Source organism: Chenopodium quinoa, unplaced genomic scaffold (assembly GCF_001683475.1).
Source record: "Chenopodium quinoa cultivar QQ74 unplaced genomic scaffold, ASM168347v1, whole genome shotgun sequence".
NCBI classification, from domain to species: Eukaryota; Viridiplantae; Streptophyta; class Magnoliopsida; order Caryophyllales; family Amaranthaceae; genus Chenopodium; species Chenopodium quinoa.
In genome coordinates this window covers 3,024,536-3,047,630 of record NW_018744460.1, presented here as the reverse complement: position 1 = coordinate 3,047,630, position 23,095 = coordinate 3,024,536, and the positions used below count along the sequence as shown (strand labels likewise).

The 23,095-nt window shown below is 34.1% G+C and overlaps 3 protein-coding genes across 5 annotated transcripts; 1 reads left to right on the top strand and 2 right to left on the bottom strand.

Annotated features, from left to right (window-relative positions):
• Positions 1–430: 430 nt before the first annotated feature.
• On the bottom strand, positions 431–2,374 carry LOC110697301 (transcription factor bHLH148-like). Its single transcript, XM_021874675.1, has 2 exons — positions 2,008–2,374; positions 431–1,495 (listed from the first exon to the last, which is right to left on the bottom strand). Exon 2 carries the CDS (start codon positions 1,377–1,379, stop codon positions 642–644), a length of 738 nt encoding a protein of 245 aa, XP_021730367.1. The 5' UTR covers positions 1,380–1,495; positions 2,008–2,374; the 3' UTR covers positions 431–641.
• A 9,870-nt stretch (positions 2,375–12,244) lies between these two features.
• LOC110697300 lies at positions 12,245–14,045 on the bottom strand. The gene is made up of 3 exons (XM_021874673.1): positions 13,230–14,045; positions 12,999–13,133; positions 12,245–12,892 (listed from the first exon to the last, which is right to left on the bottom strand). Exons 1-3 carry the CDS (start codon positions 13,332–13,334, stop codon positions 12,593–12,595), a joined length of 540 nt encoding a protein of 179 aa, XP_021730365.1. The 5' UTR covers positions 13,335–14,045; the 3' UTR covers positions 12,245–12,592.
• A 625-nt stretch (positions 14,046–14,670) lies between these two features.
• LOC110697299 (DNA replication complex GINS protein SLD5-like) lies at positions 14,671–22,490 on the top strand. Of its 3 annotated transcripts, none has more exons than XR_002506480.1 (7): positions 15,439–15,716; positions 16,783–16,995; positions 17,822–17,944; positions 18,079–18,158; positions 18,239–18,348; positions 21,003–21,405; positions 21,684–21,759. XR_002506480.1 is itself a non-coding variant. In XM_021874671.1 (7 exons), the coding sequence occupies exons 2-7, from the start codon at positions 16,831–16,833 to the stop codon at positions 21,952–21,954; spliced, it is 654 nt and encodes a 217-aa protein (XP_021730363.1). In that variant the 5' UTR covers positions 15,446–15,716; positions 16,783–16,830; the 3' UTR covers positions 21,955–22,490. The 3 variants fall into 3 exon arrangements, 2 of the variants coding, with proteins under 2 accessions (XP_021730364.1, XP_021730363.1); XM_021874671.1 differs by lacking the exon at positions 21,003–21,405 and adding an exon at positions 21,855–22,490 and having other exon boundaries at positions 15,446–15,716; XM_021874672.1 differs by lacking the exons at positions 15,439–15,716; positions 16,783–16,995; positions 21,003–21,405 and adding exons at positions 14,671–14,835; positions 21,855–22,490.
• The last annotated feature ends 605 nt before the right edge of the window (positions 22,491–23,095 follow it).

Below are 23,095 nucleotides of genomic sequence, written 5' to 3'. Positions count from 1 at the left end.
GGTTGACCTGTGAAGGATTTCGATGCAAATATATTCAATGTATTCACACATTCATCTTTAAATTTACATACCTACTCCATCCAAATACAAACTTTCCGCTTCTCATATTGGTCAGATTAGCTACGTAACTAAATAAGGTTGAGACATGAAGTGTTCTGGTACATATAATGGATATACTTGCACATTCATTACAAAATTTACACATCGACTCTATCCATTTACAAACTTTCCAACTTTCCGCTAGTCACCTATGTCAATTTAGCTACGTAGCTAGACTGGGTTGACACGTGAAGTGTTCCGGTACATATAATAGATAATACTTGCACATTTATCACAAAATTTTCACATCGACTCCATCCATTTACCAACTTTCCACAATGTCATCACTCATTCAACAAGGACATTACAACCGCAAGTAAAAATAACAGAATTAATCACACCAAATGAAAAATCCACATTCCGAAAATGTGATGTTAGATTATTTACCACCAAATGTTTTCTTTCTACCCCCGAAATGGATAAACTAAAACAAACAGGATAATCTGTAATTACCATTTTTTTTTGGTGAATAACAAAATTAAAAACATCACTACCCTAAATCAAAGAAAGATTTTTATACATAATAATAACAATAACAATAACTAAACCGAACCCGTTTCCAGCGCGATCGCGGGTTCGGAACTTGACCCTTCACCATCCCTATTACCGGTGCTAAGCCGAGACAGAATCTCTCTCATCGCACGAATCTGCATCTCAAGCGCCGGAATATAATCCGTCGCCTCTTCTAGAATCACCGGAAGAGGCTCTTTCTGGCAACCGGGAACCAACCTACCAAGAGTCTTCACCTTCCTTTGAACATCCGGTAACCGATTACCTTTTCCCTTAAGCTTCAAAATCTCTATCCTCGGCTTCCTCTGTGGCGGTGACCTGTTAACTCCGGTTGCCGCAACACGCTGCCGTTTGTGAAGCTTCTTGTGTAGGAAGCTAAGCCGAAATCGGCTCTTCAATATGGCTCGGCTCCAACGCGTTCGCCCACGCGCCGCCACTGCTAAGGCTTTATCGGCGGCTTCTCGAACAATCCGGCTTGGTCGCGGCGCCGCCGCCGAAGACGGTGTTGATAACGCTGACGACAACGTTGACGGTGAAATTCGGACTTGACGAAGAGCTTGAAGAAGCTTTGTTGAGTATATTTGTTGAGTTTTTTCGGATTTCCAGGAAAAAGTTTGAATGTCGCCATTGTTAGGGTTCGTAGAAGAGAGAGATTGAGATGACGATTGTTGTTGAGAAATTTTCATCTTCTTTTTCCGACGCCTTGATTCTCTTGCTCTGTTTGAGCTACTTGCGACGGGATTTGCTACTACTGATGGTGATGATTCCATTATTTTTTTTATTTCGAGAACTTTTTCTCTCTCTTCGATCAACCAATAGAAATTCGAGGAAGTTGCGGATGATCAAAAGTTTTTTCTGACGGTTAATTCAGCTTTGATGATCAAATCTGCAGAAAAAGAGGAGAGAGAATAACAGAGATGATTAGATTCACAAAAAGCTTATCTCAGGATATTCTTTTAGGTAGGATTCTACTGATTTCTCTAGAATCAAATTACTCGATAAAATGTGAATTTTCTGACAAATTAAACGCCTGATAAAAGGAAATTTACACAGAAATTCAGCTTAAAACACTGAATATGATGAACAAGTTCAAATTATCGTCGAAAATCATCCAAAACTCAGAGAACAGGTCACTTATACTGAAATTTTTATACAAAAATGTATCGATAAAATGTGATTTTACTGAAAATTAAGCAACTGAAAAGTGAAAATTACTCACATATTCTGAAAATCATCAAAACAAACAGAATAATCGCAAAATATCATAAAAACAATCAATCCTCAAAAATTATGATTAAACTGATGAAAAATCATCCAAAATTCGAAAATCATACAAACAATAACTACTGCAAACTTTATAAAGATTAAGAAAGGAAAAGAAATAGCGAATCAAATTACCTTAATGTTGTTGAAGGAGGAGAGAGAAAAAGAAATGGCGATCAAAAAAATAAAACAAGTGAACAACCGTTTAGGAGGTATGAAGAGGAGAGAGAAAGTGAAGTGAGAGAGAGAGAGAATGCATGTGCGGGAGAAAGGAGAAGGCTAATAAAAGCGAAAGAGTGGGAAGAAGAAAAGGAGAAGGGAAAAAAATTAAAATGTGGTGGAGTTGGAAAAGCACGCGTCGTTTCTTCAATTTCACAATCAAGCTTTACTGTTTTCGGTGTCGTTTCGATCCATTTTATTTTTATTTTTCTCTATTTCTTGATTTTTAATACAAGTATTTAGTTTAAGTTGACATAATTTAATCACTACCCTAAAAAAAAAATACTTTAATTTATCACTATCCTTCTAAAGAAAAAAAAAAAGTCCACCACCTCGTAAGATTAGTGTTGTTTAATGTAGAATAAGTTTGGATAAATCATTAATCACCGTACTTATGAAATTTTCCCTATGTTCTTTTGGATTTCTTATCCTTGAATTAATGAAGCACTAATCCTTTTCAAACTAAATAAGAACATAAGAAGTTATACTCCATAAAAGATTTAAACATGCAATGTAATTAGTAATTATGATTTGTGCATAAATAACTTATGTGATTGTATCAAATGTTGTAAGATTGATTCCAATGTATATTTGGTTTTTTTTTTTTCATGTGTGAAAGAGCAACACACCTTGTTCTCGAAATGACCTTATACTCGCAACTTCATGTAATGGCAAAATTCACTTAATACGATATTTTCTCCTAATATTATTTTGTATTATTCGAATAAGTTCACATAATTTCAGCTAAGTCAAAAATTGAATAATAGGTTGATTCGAGTGAAAACTATAGTATGAGTTATAAGGAGTAATTTTTTCAAATCTGCTTGTAATATACAACTAAGATAAAATAACTCGTTTTCAATCTAAAATTGACACCGTTCTCCCACCAAATCAATCCTTCACATGAAACAAAAAATTTAACCAAATGTAGAACATACAACCGTCCACGTATGATTTAGCGAGGTCACTAGTGAGTAGTGACCCTTTAAACACACACTCCCCATTAACTAACAAGTAACAACACTATCATCCCATCCTTTTCCCCACCCCTTTCACGTGGCCACACCATTACCACCCTGAAAACGCAAGCCCTGCACCCCCGTCACACTCCCCTTTTCTCCTCACCGTTGCCTGCCCCCATTGCATCATTGCTTCCCCTAGCCATAACCATCCCCTACCCTGTGGCAAGCACCAAAGACGGACCATATGCGCATGCATACGCATTTCGTGGGGTTAGGCCGTTGGGGTGTTGTTTTGCGTCGGTCACTAACACGTATACCAGATTTTTTTTGTTCCTATGTCATTTAATGGGACACGATTAATTAACGGGAACAAACTAATATATAAATGAGAGGGAGTGGATTTAAGCGTTCCTCAACTCGAGATTGATATGGTACAATCACAAATTTGGCCAATAAGGTCTATGTATTATGAGGAATAAATTAAGTTTGTACGTAGTATTACATATTTACATTCTTAATTAACTACTAACAGATGAAAGTCTGTGCGATGACACAATTTTTTCATCTAAGATTTTTAATTATTTAATTTATTGAATTTAATAATTTCATACAAAATTACAAAAGTTTAATATTTATTTTTTTTACTATAATTTATAATGAATTTATTAAATATAAATAAATTGTAAATATGATATTTTTTTCCGTTATATAAAATCTTTAATGTGAAATGATAAATTTTTAATAATTTAGATCATAAATCATTATTCATTGTTTTACCATGTCTTTTATTTCGATAGAATCACCAACCTCGTCCACAACCAACCTACTGCATCAATGAATAAATTGAACTGTGAAATGTTAGTCAAACTGAAATTGATATAAATTAAATCTTTACATTTATATAAAATAAATCAATATATTTACCAATAAATGAAAAATTGTTTCGATATAAAATCAAATCTATGCATTGGAATTTTTTCATCATCTCCAAAAAATAACCAAAGCCATCCACATATTAAGTATACAACATCTAATCGTATGCCACTACATAAACAAATAATCGTTAAGCATCCTAAATAAATACAATGTTACTAATAATTACAAATATAAATTTAAACATAAGATTTTAAAAATTACCTGGACATTGGTGACCTAAAACTAACACAACATTACTAACACAAAATTCGCTTGATGGAGTTTTGTATTGATACGAAATTTTATTTGTGTCGTATGATGTGTTAGATCTGCATGTAAAAAAACATTTAGTAAATAAAACATAACATGTAATCGTTGAGTATTCCAAATTAATACAATGTAAGTAATAATTAGAAATACTAATTCAAACATAGGATTTTAAAAATTAAGCTAAAAATTACCCGGCCATTGATGACCAAAAATTAACTCAAAATTACTAATCCAAAATTCGCTTGATGGGGTTTTTTATTGATACGAAATTTTGTTTGTATAGTATGATGTGTCAATTTATAATGGTAGGTATCACAAATTTTAATTTAATTATAATTAACGAACAATTTGTATTTCTTATCATAAATACTATCAAAATTTATCTTATAATGATATGTATCAAACTTTATTATAAGTGTTTATCATTTAAATATTTCTTAGTATATTTTTTTTGGATTTCTTATACTCGTAGTATTGAATTAATAAATTTATTTTTTCCTATATTTTTACTTTTTTTTAATTTTTTTTTATTAAAATAATTTAATTCGCGGATTATAATCTACGTGACATTAAAATTTTAGATATATCAAATCTAATTCGTTACTTTTATCTAGGTGGAGACATAATTTTTTAATTCAAAAATAAAATACAAATTTTTCTTCTTATTGGTCGAAATAAGTATATTTCTTACGTGACGCTCCAATACTCTCCAGAAAAAACCTACTTTATATATATATATTAGATTACACCTTTTGTCAAAAAAAAAAAAAAAAAAAAAGAACTATTATTACACCATTGACACAAATCACACGGTCTAATGAAAATTAGAAGAAGATCGAATGTATGTCGCATATATCACCTTGTTGGCTTTGTTCTAGAAAACTTGTTGCTTACAGAAGCAAAACTATCCTCATTAAGCAAAATTCTATTATACTAATATCGTGGTGGATCTTTGGTGAAACCCATCAATTAAACAGTGTTACTAATTAAAATTCAATAATTTAATTATCTTCTTAACTTGGAAGGCATGTCTTGTTAAAATGACCAGATTAGGAAAAAGTTTGAAATGATGATGATGAGTGCTAAACCACCTTTATTTCATCTTCATTATCTTTAAACAAATTATAATTAATTGCTTATGCTAATTATAATCTTCAAATCAGGGGGCTATTGTGCATAAATAATTAAATACTCTTCATATGTTTGTGTATTTGATAAGAAAGGAAATTGATGCTACATTTCGTGTCATTAGCTGATTCGCATGGTATCCAATTGGAAAAGACTCCTACATGTCACAGTTCACCTAAAATAAGAAATGACTCCTATGGTAATACGGAATACCATTTAGTAAACAGAAGATGAGAAACAAGTTGTTCGGATTGTAATGATTTGATTGGAAATAGAAATAATGTATCCTAAAAGTTATTTTTACTACGTGCTATAGTTTAATATATAAGGGAACCCAAAATATTCTTCAATTGAATAAAAATAGTAGATTTCTCAAATAGGTTTCAATTACACAAAGTCATAAAGGGATTAAGGTTAAAAACTTCCCACAATTTCTTATTCTGAGTACAATTATGGTCTAAATTGCATATACATGTTAGATTGTGTAATCTTAATTTTATTATACACCATTATCTAGTATGTGAACCCTAACCATAAATGACTTTCATTGAGCCACCCCTTCTGATGAATTAAGGTTTTCTCATTTGAAGCTCTTTGGCATACAATACAGGTTATACAACTACATGTATGATGAAATTATCTTGATGAATGCAATATACCCTAAATTAAATGAATTTATAAATCTTAATCACAGAATTAAAGCCTTCAATATCCTAATTTGTAAAAAGAAATATTCATTACTCAATATAGTCATCCGACATCTATAAAGAACAACAAATTAAATTAACCAAATTCATACGAAGTACTTGTATCTAAGAAAAATAAAATTTATACATTTTATTAAATAATACTAATTTTTAATTAATACTTTTACATAATTACATGTCCATAATTATTCCTTTTGTTTATAACATAACCCTTTTTTTTTTTCAAAAGAGTCCCATAACGATCACTCTATTTAACTTCCTTTAAAATTTAAAAACAAAATTAGTCACTATTGATGTAGTTTATCTTAACGTTTGATTAAGCAAATCACTAATCATAATTAACACACAAATGCGGTCCAAACATTCTACTATTCAAAATTCAATTTCAATGTCGTATCTTTAATTCCCATGCAATGATTAACGAGGTTTTACAGTGGAGAAAAGGAATGATAAAACAAAAGGTTTTTCCATGTGACTTGTTTCCCTAGAAAGAACTTTTTCTTTAAAGATGTGCTCCAAATAATAACATTGTTTAAATAATCACTAGCTAGGTATTATTCTTTTTTTTTAAGTGGTGGTTTATTCTAATTGTATGCACTAATGCACCACATCAAAGATTAGTTTTTTGTGGACTTAATTAATAATTGAATCAACACTCTGGAAAGTTTAATTATCTACATAAATCACGCCAGCTGCTCCTTCACTTATTGTTAAGAATTTGGGTTTGATTAATGGAAGGGATAGCTAGTTGTTAGAACAATTTTATTTTTTTTGGGTGAAAACAAGCACTATCTTAAAAATTAGATGATGCATGTATTACAATATTATTTGAATTTTTTAGACTTTTATTCTATACCGTATAAGTATACTAATTATAATTAAAGATGGTAAATTATTGTGATTGCAAAGTGTGTGGGGGAAGGGGGGGGGGGTGGGGGGAGCAAAATTGTAGGCGCTTCACTGTAGAAACAAGTATCTAAGGTCACCAAAAATCAACAATTAAGCAGTACTGTAAATAATGCAGGAGATTAATCATACTCTTGTGTGCAGTTCAATGGTCTAACACAATTAAACATTAGTACAAATCAGTTTCTAAAATTTATTCAATGAAATTTTATTGTAGAACACCGCCTTAAGCTATAAAAACATTATTTTATATTTTATTTTTTACAATCAAAGTATACAAAATTGTGAAAAAACTTCGTATTACTATAGAGTGAACATGTAAAATAGGTGGTAAAGTGGTTGTCTTGGTGTATTATGGTAGGTGGCGGAACTTATGACGCATAATAGAGTAGAGTATAGCACCAATACAATTTGGCATATAGCCACTAGTAGCCGTAACTAGACAATTTGGAGCTCGATGCATGAGCCAAGTCGCAGCCATATATAAGTCCAAGGGGTAATGGACAAACACATTTGACAACTTCCAACTAGAAACTTTTTAATTAATTAATACAGGCAAGAATGATGATTAGGCTACAAATAGTTCTAGGAGATTGCAAACTTTATCTTAATCATGAACCTAATCCATAAATTTAGTACCATAAGAAGATCAGTGGATGCCAGTACACCAGGAGATTAAAGCATGACAAATTACTAAACTTATAATAAAATTAAATCTAAGTAAAGAGTAGTAAGGTCAAATATGTAATATTTTTTAAATATTCTCTCATTAACTATACATGAGCAGTTGAGCACTGAACTCGAATGAATCGTCTTATTACTCTAATATTCTCTCAATGCTTATTAGTTCGATAACTATAGATAAAAGATTACAATATCCTATTACAAAGAGTAGTAAGGTCTAGTATGAATAAATATGTACATTTCTACAAGTACAATGTTAGATTTTTTTTTTTTTTAATTTTTTTTTTAAGATAAAAAAAACATGACCAAACAGAAATGAGAGGTATTATGATTTATGAGGTTGGCAAAAATGATTGCCCCCCTAGTATGAGACACCTTTGGAGCACAATCACCAACGAAAATGAATGAAAAGGATTTGTGCGAACCATAAACCATCACCAACAAAAGGCATGGGATGCAGTCATGCAGTCATAGCTGCATCAGTTATTGATAGCTAAACAGCCTTACACCTTATGATTTTGCACCGTAACCAAAACATTAGAATAGTAACCCCTGCTTTTTACAGTTTAACGTAACTGTAGTATACGTTTAAAGTCTTTACTTCTATATTCAGAATAATTTTGAGGTTATTGAGATCATATATAGGCTAAGTTCAACTCTGTATTCTATTGCAGTATTGCATAAGTTAGTTAAGGCTTAAGAGTAAAAAATAATCAGGTACACGATAATACTCTGTAGTATAGAAAAACAATTCGTTACCATACAATACCAACGTTATAGTGGTATGGATGATTAATAATTATTTTGGAGAAAAAAAAAAATGATATTTGACGATGTTAGGATTATCAACCCCGATCATAGTTAATGACATTAACAATCTCTATATAAATCATGGTTAGATTTAATACATCTACTATTTTTTATAACAATCTATATCTGCTTTTTAATCATCTAAATCATTCCTTAATCCGGTAAAAAAGGGACAAGTGTTATTAAAGCTTAATTAAGCCACTGTTAAGCAATCAAGTGTTATTCATAATTATATGATTTCTTACTAGATCCAAACCAAAAATTTTGGATTATAAATCTTGGATAATCTATACGTTGAAGAGAATTTCTCACAGCAAATTAAACTGCAGAGGCATCTATTATTGTCCTAAGCCATATTATATTTTCTCATTGTAGACTTTAGGAAAAGACAATAGACTTGTATAAATAGTTTTCAAATCCAAGTATCATAGTTTATTAGAAAAATGATTGCTAAATAACATAATAATGTTTTTTCCATTAATTTTGAGGTGGGGGTTGCGCAGCCCTAGATGCTAAACAGAAACCGATGAAATGATATAAGAAAGATGCTTTCACAGGAGTAACAACAAATACAGTTTCAAATGAAAATGATTACAAATTTACGATAAACATCTACATACAACAAATCATCTTGTAAAACACATCAAAAGTCACCCATGTTTCAGTATAATGTGATCATAGTATTAAAAGGGAGTAAAATTCATTTCACTAGAATAAGGAAGCGGAAGGATGGTAAACCTTATATCTTAAACTAAAAGGTTGCACGATTAATCCTCGCCTAACAAATTCAGATAGAGTTTACAGGTAACTCCAAAAACCCAGGTGGTATCTCTAAGTCCAAAGGTCAAATCTCGCCTACATTATTTACCTGGATAAAACTAATCCTAACTTGAACTAATTCAAAAAAAAAACATACTGCTACTAGTAGCTTAGTGAAGAAATGACATCTTCTCAGCTTCTCTGTTGCATTTAAAGAAAGAAAGCAACTTAACGCTACTACCTGTGATCAAAGTATAGTTGAAAGAAGCACGATAGTGTGTTAATGCTAATGTAGAACTTCACACACTCGAATATTCCTATAATAGCACGAAGCCAAATCAGCGGATTATATAATCTTAGTAATTTGACTTTTAAATCCTGTTTAGATTTGTTTATCTATGCTAATTATGATTACACACGGTGAAGGTCTACCAGCCTACCACAGAGTAAAACTTGAGCATCAAGGTTTGTACAATGAAATTCAACAATAGCTTTTGACTAAGGAGCTTAATCATGTTAGCTCCACTATAATAGTATGTATTACTGTACCTAACATTGCTGCTAATTTAATCAGCATATAATCTGCATCATATTTAGAGCTAGTGACATCACGTTGTGTCATATTTACTCTATGTATTTGATCATGTTATGGAAACAAAGAGGAATAATTTGAGGATTGAAGTAACAACCTATGAGCCATAGTTTATCATAGAGTAAGAAACTGCATCTGCTCATAAGCCAGTGTAAAAGAAGAATTACCTCTAGACAAGAAGACAACTTCGACAATCTTGTGTAAAAGTTGTATAACAGATTTCGTTACACTAGTCCTCCAGGTAAATTTGCAGAGAATGCTTAGCCTTGGTGTTTCATCAAACCCTTCAGAAGAGAATAATGAAGCAAACTTGTCCCAACTCACTGTTATTACCAATACCTGGACCAAATGTTGAGTTTACTCTAGAATCTGCATCATATGGCTAATAGTCAGTAGGCAAGTTTTTAATCGTTTGATATAACTACGTCACCAAAAAAAAAAAATAAAAAATGTTTGATATAACTACAACCTACCATGTATTCATTGTACTAATTTTTTATATCCAATGGCAATATCCATTTTACCAGATGATCATCCATTCAACTACTTAATCTTATGCTTCATAAACCTCTGTTTTATTAGAATCATATTATTAAAAGGAATGAATCAAACAACCATCACAATAACCAGCTTATAGTTTGCCATTACAGTTCGAATTGTCTGTTATTCACTATAAACTTTTTTCAAGAGTAGATTCACAATAGAAAAGGCTGATATATGTTCACAAAGGGAGTATTCCCCTAGTGTGAATTGTGACTAACTAGGTCTCTTACACAAGGATTTAAAAGGGAAATAGAAGATTAGATTGCTCAACATATGAGGGTGGGGGTGGGGGGTGGGCAGGCTTAATATAAATGAACCAATAAGTTAAAACTAGGAAAAATCAAACATCCATTTCAAATGATGAAACATAATTGAGATGATATTTTAATATGTAGCTTTATTGCATACTTTGCACAGCAGTGGAAGTAACTAAGGGGATAGCACTACGCATATTAGTGACCAAGTTGAAAGACTACTAAGTATTTCGGCACATAATTGCTCCAGCATACATTAACATATATAGCTTCATCAGGTTTATTATGTTCCCCAAATGGGGTAACTGTATGATTTTGTTTCAATGTTTGACAGATAAGACCATGCCACATTAGCTCAAGACACATGCTAACGAGAATCTCGGTGATTTACCTTATATTTAGAAACATCAAAATCACCTTGTACATTTACCCACTCATGTAAATCACATAGTAAAAGGCAAAAGCATCCTCATCCTATATACCATCTATGATCTACTATAATTAATCTGATATTCTGATTACAATTGGAATAATATTGACTACCAATAAAGAGTCGTGTCAAACTAATGATTTGCTTGTTTTCAGATTTTCCGAACTTAAGCTACATGTGCAAGAGCCAATACATACATATATGGTCTTCAAGGTTTCAAAACCTCGCAGATTAATTGACAATGCAATAGCATCTGTAGTCACAAAAAGCAGCAGTAAAAGTGTAAGAGCATTCATCACCAGAGCCAGGTGTGTTGCGTTTTCTATCTGCGGCCTTCATTAGCTAGAAATTTAGAATATGATCTGATGAATATATTAGGAGACTCCAACATTCATTAAAGGTACACAAAGCATAATTATCCAGTAATTCATGTGTAAACCTCCACTAATTTCTGGGCTATTAATTTCTAAAACTAAAGGACCAGACATGTACACTTATATATACTGTTTAGGAAACTGGTAAACAAAGATGTCTCAAGAGAATACTCCTGGTTAACTATTTCAAAGGTTGTCATGGACCAACTGTGTTCATGAAAAAGTTGGACTAAAACGAATCTAGTAAGATTTACAGAGTCCAATATAGGAGTCTTTTGATCGCTAAGTTCACTGACCAAGTGCCAAATATAAGGTCTCAATAACACATAAACTTAGTCACCTAACTCATCTCTGATATTTAACATATATAGCAATCTTTAGCATAGACAGAATACTTTTTAGTTCTTTTGTTTGAAATAGATATATTTAGCTGGGCAGAATGTAATTTCTTGAAACATCTAACTTCATTTATTCTTTGAAAGGGGAGGTAGTAAAATATACCATCCCTCAAGTTGGGGATGATTGACTTCAAAAAAAATTGTACAGCATTCATATACACCAGAACCATCAAACAATAAGTAGTTTTTAAACACACTAGTTCTTATAATGTGCAAGACACATACATCTGCTTCATGTAGAGTATATGGTACAATGGTTGCCACTTAAGCCTTAATTGCCACTTTGCTCAAAAACAACAATATTTCAGAAACATAATTTTCCATTCAGGTATATTTTTGCAACAAAAATAACTTCCATTCAGCTTCCAAAAAATATCAATCTAGATGCTACTTAAACGACATCGAACAGTTCACAGAAGGCATCCTCCAAATGCAATTAGTAAAACACATGGTTCTGCGGTTTCAGGATTAACCTAACTAACAACATGACACTAATCAACAAGCACCAGAATCAGAAAACATGCCTAAGGTATATACTAAATATTCTGATATAATCACCCCAATAATGAAGCATATAATTCCAGAATCTTACTATAACAAGACTGGTATAATATAAAGCAAGGGTTACCGGCTCAGGTAGGTTGAGGATTGAAAGAAGAGGAGCTTCTAGTTCCGGAACAGCGAAAAAGGAACATAATAGCCACAAAGATCAGCCAAACCACAAAACAAACCGTAACAATTCCAACTCGTTTAGACAAAACCGCACTGATTACGTCTCTTCGTCAGGCAAAACACTCAAGTCTCTCACAGAACCCTCAACCAATGCATCCAGAAGCTTCTTTGATGTATCCGAAACATCACTCGAGCTGGAAACTTGATTTCTAGCTTGCTTCAGAAGATTCACAACCAAATCTACCTCCACAGAATTGTTTGATCCAACTACATTGCTGCAATCAAATGAGGAATTAACTGATTCATCGCACGCAGTTGTGATCTTCGAAACTGGCGTAAATGCTTCCTCTGATGTAACGATCGACTGATTTTCTGCTCCAATTGAAATCTCAAGGCTCTGTGAAGCGAAAAACACAAAATTAAACAAAATTTTCAGCGATTTCACCGATTGTTAAATCGATGATTTTCGTCGGAAATTTGAAAAGTTGAGAAACGAATCTTACCTCCGATTCTCCAATTAGATTGTCTTCGCACAAATTTTCAGAAATCACCGATAAATTGAGAGGTTCCGACACTGATTCAGCCGAAAAATCTTCGGAAACTGAAGCAAATTCAGCATTCAAGCTCTTCTTTGTAATCTAATAGAAAAATTCAATCGATTTTTTCAGAAAATAAAATCAAAATGATGAACATAGCAGAAGGAGTAAATAAAAATTAGGGTTAGAAATTGTTACTTTCTGATGCTTCTTCGATTGATCGGAGATTGATTTGGAATACGGAGATTCTTTCGGCCGACGGTGGGTGATGTCCTTGCTTCGAGGAGTTTGATTTTCCTTCATTTTTTCCTCTCTTATCTCTACCTTAATGGCGGGAGAATTTAAATTTAATTTGTTAATTTGTTTGGGAAAATAGATGATTAGTTGATCTGAGTGTTTATATAGGTGGATTGACGACTGATTTGCTGGTGTATGGTAAAGTTTAATGCACGGAATCGAGCTAGGAGTATTGGGCTTGGGTTTGGATTGGGTTGGGTTTTAATTTTAAGACAATGAAGCCCAAATATAAAGAAGTCCACTCCATTCAGTCACTCACACTGCAAAAACTGTAAATGGTTGAACGTAAAATGCATAACCATGAATCCATGAGTAGTTTCAAGGAATTTGCAAATTTTTTTTTTTTTTTTTTTTTTTTTGTATGTAAGATGAAGGGCCCTACTGGTCCAAAATCCTCACGGGTTAACCTGGCTCGGATTAGCGAGCTAGATAATTTGGGAGATGGGGGGGGGGGAGGTAAGCGAATCCCTCGTAGTTAAAAGGTGCTCTCCTTTCCACTAAATGATGAACTTATAAAAATCATTTTTGGTTTATGAAATAGTGCAAAAGAATATATACAAGTAGGACAAGAAAATTTGTTAGTATTTCTTGTTAAGTTTATCAAAAACTAACTTGACTAGATCTTTGTTCAAAGCTCAAATTTACGTCGAGTATATCTTATAGACATCTTGCACCAATAATGATAGATTTAATATCCTATTTCAATAAGCACTAATAAGTTTTTATACATTATTCTAAATTATTAGATTTTTTGCCTAAAAAATGTGAGACTCTATGCTATTGGGCTGCTTGTACAATCTAATAGTCGGTTCAGAAAGAAATGTGTTAGTAGTTAGCTATTTTGAATGTGAGGAAATATTTATTTTTGCTTGTGATTCTTAAGAGCCTATTAGTTGGAATGTAAGAAAATAAATTGATTGGTTTAACATCTTTTATAAGGTAAAATTGGTAAGCATTGTATAATCCAATACTAACTATACTGCATCCGATATGCATATTAGGTGAAGTGTCCGTATATCATACAACAAGAAAATATTCCGTTTATTGATTCTTTTATAGTTACCCTATTGTAAGGTAAACTTGGTAATTAAGGCCATTAACACTCACATGCATAACTAATTTCAAATTCGGACCCCTCCAAAAAATAAAAATAATAAAAAATAAAAAATAAAAAAAAAAACTAATTTTGATACCACTGTCTAGGGCTTGTTTGGCGTTTCAACTCCAGTAATCGCAAGCAAATTAATTTGGAATCTGCCGCCAAATCTATCTTCAAATCTTCACCCTCTCTCCCTCCTATTTCTCTCTCATCTCTCCAGTCTCTTGAGTCCTGAGCGTAACAATGGCGAGTGAATCAGGCTTTTCCATGGAAGAATTCGAGTCATTAATGGCGACATCAGATGTTGAGCTTTTAAAGAGAGCTTGGCGCAATGAGAAATCTGCTCCCGAAATTCTTCAATTCCAGTCTTCTTTGGTTATGAGAATTCGCGAGCAAATTCAACTTATGGTATACAACAATTCACCCTCCATTCCAAACCCTAATTTTCACTTTATAATTATGTTATCAATTCAATCTGCAATCTCATACTTCATTTTGTTTCTTCTCTACAATTTTTGTAGGGCACAATATGATCTAAGAGTTATTAAGTACAGAGTACTATCTTTCTTAGGTTAAGTAGCTAATTATATGGTCTAATTCTAATGCTATCTTATAATTAAAGTGATCCGACTTTGTCTAGGATACAGGAAGTGATGAGATTGCATATTGACTGTTAGTGAGATTAAATCTGTTTAGATATCAAAGGTTATGAATACTGTATGGCCTGAAACAAACAAATTTTTTGAACCGGGCTTGATGTTTAGATATTTAATGTCCTATGAGTAGCTTATAATTTTATCTGGTGTAAATCTTGAAGTTTACTTGTATAGACTGTACTTACTTTATTCAAGTCTTTCATCCCTTTTGTTGTTAGCTGACCTACTTCTCACTAATAATTCTATTGTGACTTATGGAAATGACTTAGGAAAATTCAGCCGTGGGATTTTTCCTTCCCCTTTTGTAATGTGCTATGTGCTCCAATTGCAGTCTTCTACCTTCGCTACAACAGGTTGTATTTTAATCTTCAACCCTTCACTCCTCTCTCTCTCATCTCTCCAGTCTCCTGAGCGCAGGGGCGGATCCACATATAGTCATTTTGGGTCCCAGGACACAGTATTTTTTTCTTTAAATAAATAAATTATTCCTGATGTTATTTTTTTTTTTCCTCTCTATGTCTATTTCACGGTCCCAGCCTCCCAGGACACAGTACTCCTTCCTCTCTCTCTCCTCCATTGAAGCATACTCGAAATTCTCTGAGCTTTCTCTCCTCCATTGAAGCAGTCTCTAAGGTTAGATGCTTCTTTTTCCTTAATCATCTAATATTAATTTTGACAATCTAGTGTTAATCGTGTATTTAATTGTCAGTATATACTCAATTTAGGGTTCTTCGAAGTTGCATAATTGAACTATTGGTTATAGAAACTCGAAGAATTTAACGTTATTTTTGGAGTCTAGTTTGATAATTGAGTCAATTTTGGTTGCTAATGTGTTGCGGGGTTTGGTTTGTCCGTTTGTGTAACTCTTTAATGTCAGGATGAAACCATGAAAATTCCAAGGGGTGGGGGGAATGGTTTCAGGTAGGTGAAGCACCGTCTCAACCTAACCAAGGCACCACATCACCTTGCACTACCAATCTAATCGAAGCACTGCACCACCACCTCTATTTCAGTTTATGTCTCTTATTAGATCTTGTTATTCTAAGGTCGGGGGGAGGTTTCATGTAGGTGAGGGTGGATTTATGGGGGTCAGGGTGGAATTTCGTAGGGTGGAGGTGGCTAATCAATGGTAAGGGTGGCTGGCTGGGTTTTTCGAGAAGGTGGAGCCGTGGAGGTGAATTTAAGGGGGCGAGTAGATTTTTCAGGAGGGTGGAGTTGAACTTACGGGGTTGGGGGGGAGGGTTCAAGGGGTGGAGTTGAACTTATGAGGGGTGGGTGGGGTTTCCGGTGGTGAGGATCGGTGGTGTTTTTGGTTTGGTAGGCGAATGTCATGGTGATGGTGGTTTTTGGGTGAGTTTTGAAGTTAAGGGCAGTGAGGCGGTGATGATTTGGGTGGAGGTTGTGGCAGTGCAATGGTGGTGTGGTGTGTCTTTGGTGAGTCTACGGCGGTTTCGGGTCAGGGAAAGGGATAAATAATAGTCGCTGAACGAGGAGATAGAAAACGGATCTAGAACGAAGGTCAAGGTGAAATCATCGGTCAAAGATTTTTGTTTTTTACCTGTTAATGCCTAATTTTTATTGGGGGTTCGATTGATTCAGTGTTAGATGTTAAATTTGCCAATATGTGCTAATTTTGTTAATTTATTTTGATAGAATTGATCTACTAAACTACTAATAGTCCAGAATTTGTCACTGATAGGACAACCTGTTAATCAAATCCTTGATCCACCACTGCCTGATCGTAACAATGGCGAGTGGATCAGGCTTTTCCATGGAAGAATTCGAGTCACTAATGGGGACATCAGATGTTGAGCTTTTAAAGAGAGCTTGGCGCAACGAGAAATCTGCTCCCGAAATTCTTCAATTCCAGTCTTCTTTGGTTCTGAGATCTCGCGAGCAAATTCAACTTATGGTATACAACAATTCACCCTCCATTCCAAACCCTAATTTTCACTTTATAATTATGTTATCAATTCAATCTGCAATCTCATACTTCATTTTGTTTCTTCTCTACAACTTTTATAGGGCACAGTATGATCTAAGAGTTATTAAGTACGGAGTACTATCTTTCTTAGGTTTAGTAGCTAATAATATGGTCTAATTCTAATGCTATCTTATAATTAAAGTGATCCGATTATGTCTAGGGTACATGAAGTGATGAGATTGCAGATTGACCGTTAGTGAGATGAAATCTGTTTAGATATCAAAGGTTATGAATACTGTATGGCCTGAAACGAACAAATTTTTTGAACCGGGCTTGATATTTAGATATTTGATGTCCTACGAGTAGCTTATAATTTTATCTGGTGTAAATCTTGGAGTTTACTTTTTTTTTTTTGAAACAATCTTGGAGTTTACTTGTATAGACTGTACTTACTTTATTCAAGTCTTTCATCCCTTTTGCTGTTACCTGACCTACCTCTCACTAATAATTCTATTGTGAATTATGAAATGACTTAGGAAAATTCAGCCGTGGGATTTTTCCTTCCCTTTGTGTAATGTGCTGTGCTCCAATTGCAGTCTTCTACCTTCGCTACAACAGATGTTGTATTTTAATATTCTATTTATGGTTGTTGGTTAATGGGCTGATGACCAATGCATCAAACTCACATCATAAAGATTATGGGGTTTTAAATTTATCTGGTTTTTTTTAGGCCTGTCGCTTGTTCAATGCCTTATTTATCTGTTTTTCATGTTCATAACTTTTGGGAGCATTCTAATTTTGGTCAAATGATCAGGAGGAAACCATCGAGGAGTTTACAAGAAGTGGTTTCGATCCTCTGATAGTGTCTATATATCAAATGGATATGGATCGGGCTCAATATATGTTGAGATCATATCTCCGGACTCGCCTTCAAAAGGTTGCTTTGGGTTCTCCCTTTTTTTATTTGAACTTTGTAGCATGTCTATGTTTGCAAATTATCCAACCAGCTTTAGTCTGTGAGTTGTAGTATCTTCCTCTATTGTTTACTTAAGAACCGACAGCCTTTTGCAGATAGAGAAGAACATGATTCATTTCTCAAAAACAGACCTTTGGAACCGACTCTCAAAAGAGGAACAAAGCTTCGCCAAAAGGCAAGTGTGGCAACCCCTTTATTCATTTAATTCCTGGAATTTTTTAGTTAGTTTTCGTAAGGTTCATTTAATGGTTACAGGTGCTATGAAAATATGAAGAGTTATCTTGATGAGTCAGTTCTGTCAAAATTGCCTACTGGTTACCAGTCTGATCTTAAGCAATCCAACGCTAGTGAAGAAAATGACATGGGTAGCTCCTTATACTCATCTTTTGGTTATTTCCAAGCTTTCATGCATGCTTGTTTACATGTTAAGTATGTGTATGGTTTTGATTTTTTTTTTTTCCTCTCTCTCTCTCTACGATGATGGCTAACCTTGTTTGGATGCCATTCTTCCCCCTTGATAAAAGAAAGGAAGAAAGAAGAAAAAATAGGAACTTAGAGTGAAAAATATTGGAGTTATGGCTTGAGAATTACCAGATTGGAGAGCCATCAAATCAAAGGATGTAATATAGATCACGCAGGTAATGTGGGGAAATTTTAAGAAGTTATCTTTCAAGGGGTTAGTGGCTGGAGGTAAATCCCTTACAGGCTATTTCTTAGAAATCTTGAACGGAATTAGAGTTAAGACTTAAAACTTTAAAGCTAAAGGCTATATAGCTCAAGTCTTTGGTTTGGTTTATCTTGGTGCATGTCCTCAAATTTTTTTAAGGAACATCTTCATTTGTGTAAGGTTCAAGGATATAAGTCGTCTCTTGGCCTGTTCAAGAATTTGGGACTCAGAACCACAGGGTCTCAACCCAATGCCATATCTATGCCTTTTTTGTCTTGTGGTTCATATGTAAGGTTAAGTGCAGAAGTAGAACTGGGGAATTTTTGCTACTCCCTAATCTGAGATTTCCAACCATCATCTTCAACCAAAGACTGGTGAGATATATATGATACAAAGAACTTTATTTATTAAATTAAAATTAGATATACCGTACAAAGAAAAGTGAACACCAAGGACTCCAGATTTGTGGTGCTAGATGCCAAGTTTGAGGAGCAATGGATTTGATTTTGAGTGTCCTTAGCATAAAGGGTACTTGTGTATTGGCAACCAAAAGAGAGAAGCTATGCATGCAAAAGCCACCCCCTTCCCTCTGCTTGGGCTAAGAAAAGAAAAAAGAAAGGAAGAGGGGAAAAATATACTTTTCTTTGGAAAATTGCTACTTCTCTTATTTCGGCAGCTGTCAAACAGTAGTCCTGTAATATATATATTTTTTTTAAACACTGTAATCCTGTAATATATATAAATAATTTAATTAATTAAAAACTAAGGAGCCCAGCCTCTTCACTTTTTCTTTAGACCTTCTAAACAGTGATCCTTTGCATCTAACCTGCTGCTTTCTGAAAGCATCTATAAAGTTCTTTGCCACCATTGGAGCTTGTTGCACACCTTCTAGAACTTGAACCTAGAACAGGCTGTCTGTAAATTTTAAATCCCATCCATCCCCCACTAATATTCGTTGCACACCTTCTAACAAAGCCTTGGCTTCAATCTGAAGAGATAAACTTGTAACCACCAGAAAATGCTCTGCTTTCTCTACCCTGAATTCAGTGGATAAAATTGAATCTAAGTTACTGCTTGTTTAGGGTTTCCTTCTTCTTACAGGATTTTTTTCATGCTTTAGCTATCAACTATCATTGGTCTCGCCTCCATTTTCTGACTCCTTATTCAAACATCCATCGTCTTGGTCCCGCTGCTAAAAAATTGAATCCATGAATTGATTGATTTACTTTCCCACCTCCTCAATGAACAAAGACAGATTAACCGTAGCTCCATTGGAAATATCCTTATTCCAAACCAGATTGTCCACAGGTTGGCTGTATGATGAAATAATGGTCTTGTCACCTTCCGTGCAAATGAGAACCCCCCCCCCCCCACCCCACCCAAACATGCTTGGATATTAATTCTTGGGTGTCCGTCTGCTCTTATGCCCAAGCTTCTTCATTGCCAAATCCTTTTCAAGTCTTTTGATTCCTTTATTGCACTATCAATATACTGGATCCACTTGTACTATCCATGTACAAGATACCATTTTTAACCACCTGGGTCCAATATATCATATTCCAACTATAAATTTTTCGTTTCAGATTATTTGCCATCCTCCAAAATATTACTGTAATCCCTTGGAAGAAGGTAATTCTACAGCCAAATTTTATAGGTCCACAATGACAAGTTTGGGCTACTCTGGCACAATCTTACGTCAGCAAGATGTGTACTGAGTGGCTGATGTAAAGACACATGTGAATGAAAAAGGAAAAAAAAAAATGTGATAAACTTAATAGTGTATTAATTCACTCCTAAACGGAACTTATCTGTTCTGAAAACTAGCCTACATCACCATCGTCCTTGCTATAGGGGTATAGGTTATAGCCAATATACTTCGCTGGAGTGACTATTGATAGAAAGGACGAAGGGGCAATTTATCTATTGTCACCTATCTAGTCTTTTGGTTCTACTGACATGAGCTATATTGTACCTTCATATTAAACTTTGAATTCAATTGTATCTGAATTTTGAAAAATTTAAGGGGCACTAGAGTAGTAAACTTGCTTGATTTGCAAGAGAAGGGGGTTGTCTGACAGTTGTGCAGATATCAAGGATATGCGTGGTAACACTTTGACTCTGTTTTAGAGAGCAGGAGGAGTTTCAACAAACTGTTTTTAGTTTGGTGTGAGCATATTACTTAATATTTTTTAGAGCTGTAGTGGTGATGAATTGATTGTTTTGCTTGCTGGATATTGGAATTTTAAAATTTGAATTATGGGGTAGAAGTGTAGAACGAATTCCATACTTTGGCTTCCAGTTGTCTTGCAAACATGAAAAATAGAATGGCTAATGGATGTCAAAACTCAATAGGATCTGTTACTTGCAAAGCAAGAATTCTGGAGAAGAAGATATGCCGGGCATATAGATGAAATTCACAAAAATACCGAGAAGTCTACTGAATAAGTAGATCTGCTGAATCTGAGAAGATAAAGGGTATCCTGTGAGTTCTATGTCAGTTAATCGGGGCAAGTTTTGCTTTGCTTGAAGTGTAAAGATGGGTTCCACAGGGATCTTCAAATATGAAGTACATTGGCAGTCAGAGAATATTTCTGAACTCTGTTGCTTTAAAACTGATGTTCATTATCATGACAGAAGAGAATTCATGCTTCTGATCACAATTGTGACACATGTTCATGGAGCACCGCCTTCTCCGCTGTCTACAGTTCTCTTATTCCCTTTGGGCCCTTGGATCACTTGCATCCTCTTAGATCAGGTAAAGTTGAAGATGGTTTTTTTTTCCTCATTTTTTTGAGGAAAGCTAGTAGCAAGACGTGGGAAGGTGAAGAAGTTCTTTATATTCTTGTTTATTTTATAAGTTCGGAAAATTAGATACAAGCTATGGCGATTGAGGCATCAAACAAGAATGACAAATCTTGGAGCAGGATGACTGCTTTTATATTGTTTTAGATTCCAAACCGCTATATCAATGTTTTTAACAACTTTTTACTGCTATACACATGCTGAAATATGTTTATTACCTTCTTTCACCAGTTCCAGAGCCAAATTTGGATACGTTTGTGTTTTGCAAGAGTGATAGTTCTATTGGAGCCATTCCACTTGATGACAGGTAAGGATCTTGTTTTGCTAACAGATGTAATATCAAAATTCCAAATCTTAACGTCTATCAGTGCATGACAAGTCTGAATTTTGATGCTCTTACAGTGCGGATGAGATTGTGGACCTTGTTGCTGGTGATTTATACGTACTTCGTTACAAGTCAATTAAGCCCTTTGTGGAGAATGGGCAGATTGATCTTGTTTGAGGGATCTCTTTATCATTTCTGAATATTTACGACTTCGACCTCTTCTCCTGGGCCCTCAGTAAAACTGAATGCCATACTACAGCAAGCTTTATTTATAGAGAATATGAAAATGTAGCTTGTCTGAGCATCCTCGATCATTTCACACTGCTGATGACAGATTGTGCAAGTAGAGCACTTCGCTAGCTTGGATTTCCTACATTATGGTCTGAAATCTGGGAGAAGAGTACCTTCTTCAATTGGGGATAAGTACTTTGGGTCTGGGATACGTTCATTTTCATGAGCATGTTTGGGGCTGGTTATCCAGAATAGGTTAAAGCTCCTGTGGCAAATGTTATGTAATGCTATCTTAAATGTATTATTGAAAGTGTGAAAGTACTCAATACTTAACTGTAGTATTTGTTTGTTGTAAGAGGGGGTTAGTGGTTGCAGCGTAGTTCTAAATCTTTTTATCTAATTGAGGACCAAATAACATTATTGTTAAAGATTGGCATGCTAATATTTGGGTTAATAAAATACAAAATGAATCATATGGCCTATGGAGTGTATGTCTACAGGTCAAGATATGACTATACTATAATTGTTTGCGCAATTATTGTAGTAATTTGCACAGATTATGTAATGAACAATTATTTAAGAATGGAAAAAGTATGTAAGAATTAAATTATAGAGGGTGATGGGCTCAATAGATACAAAGCTTGTTGGGTGAACTCTTGTCAAATTTCACAAGATCCCCGTCTAGAAAAATCGATATTGGATCACGGACCTAAAAGGAAAATATAAAGTGCACGTGGCTTGAGCAGCCAGGGACTCCCGAGTATGCAATTCTCGCAATTAAATGTGGTTACAATTTTTTCAGAGAGAATAAACAATTGTTTGGCCGACCAAATGAATTTCAGAATCACATAAATCTTTTTCCACCTATTACATTCATCATTTGCCATAATGGTTGGAAAAGAAACTTCAAGTACGATGTATTAATTTTTTTTTTTTTTTTTTTTTTTGGTTTTAGTGCAAAGGAGAATTAAACCTGAAATTAAAAAATAATTATACCACCGAACATGGCAAAGTCACCCCTATCATATCCTCCCAAAGAAGGTTTTTTATTTCGATTGAACATCGAAATAAACCACCCTCTCTTCAA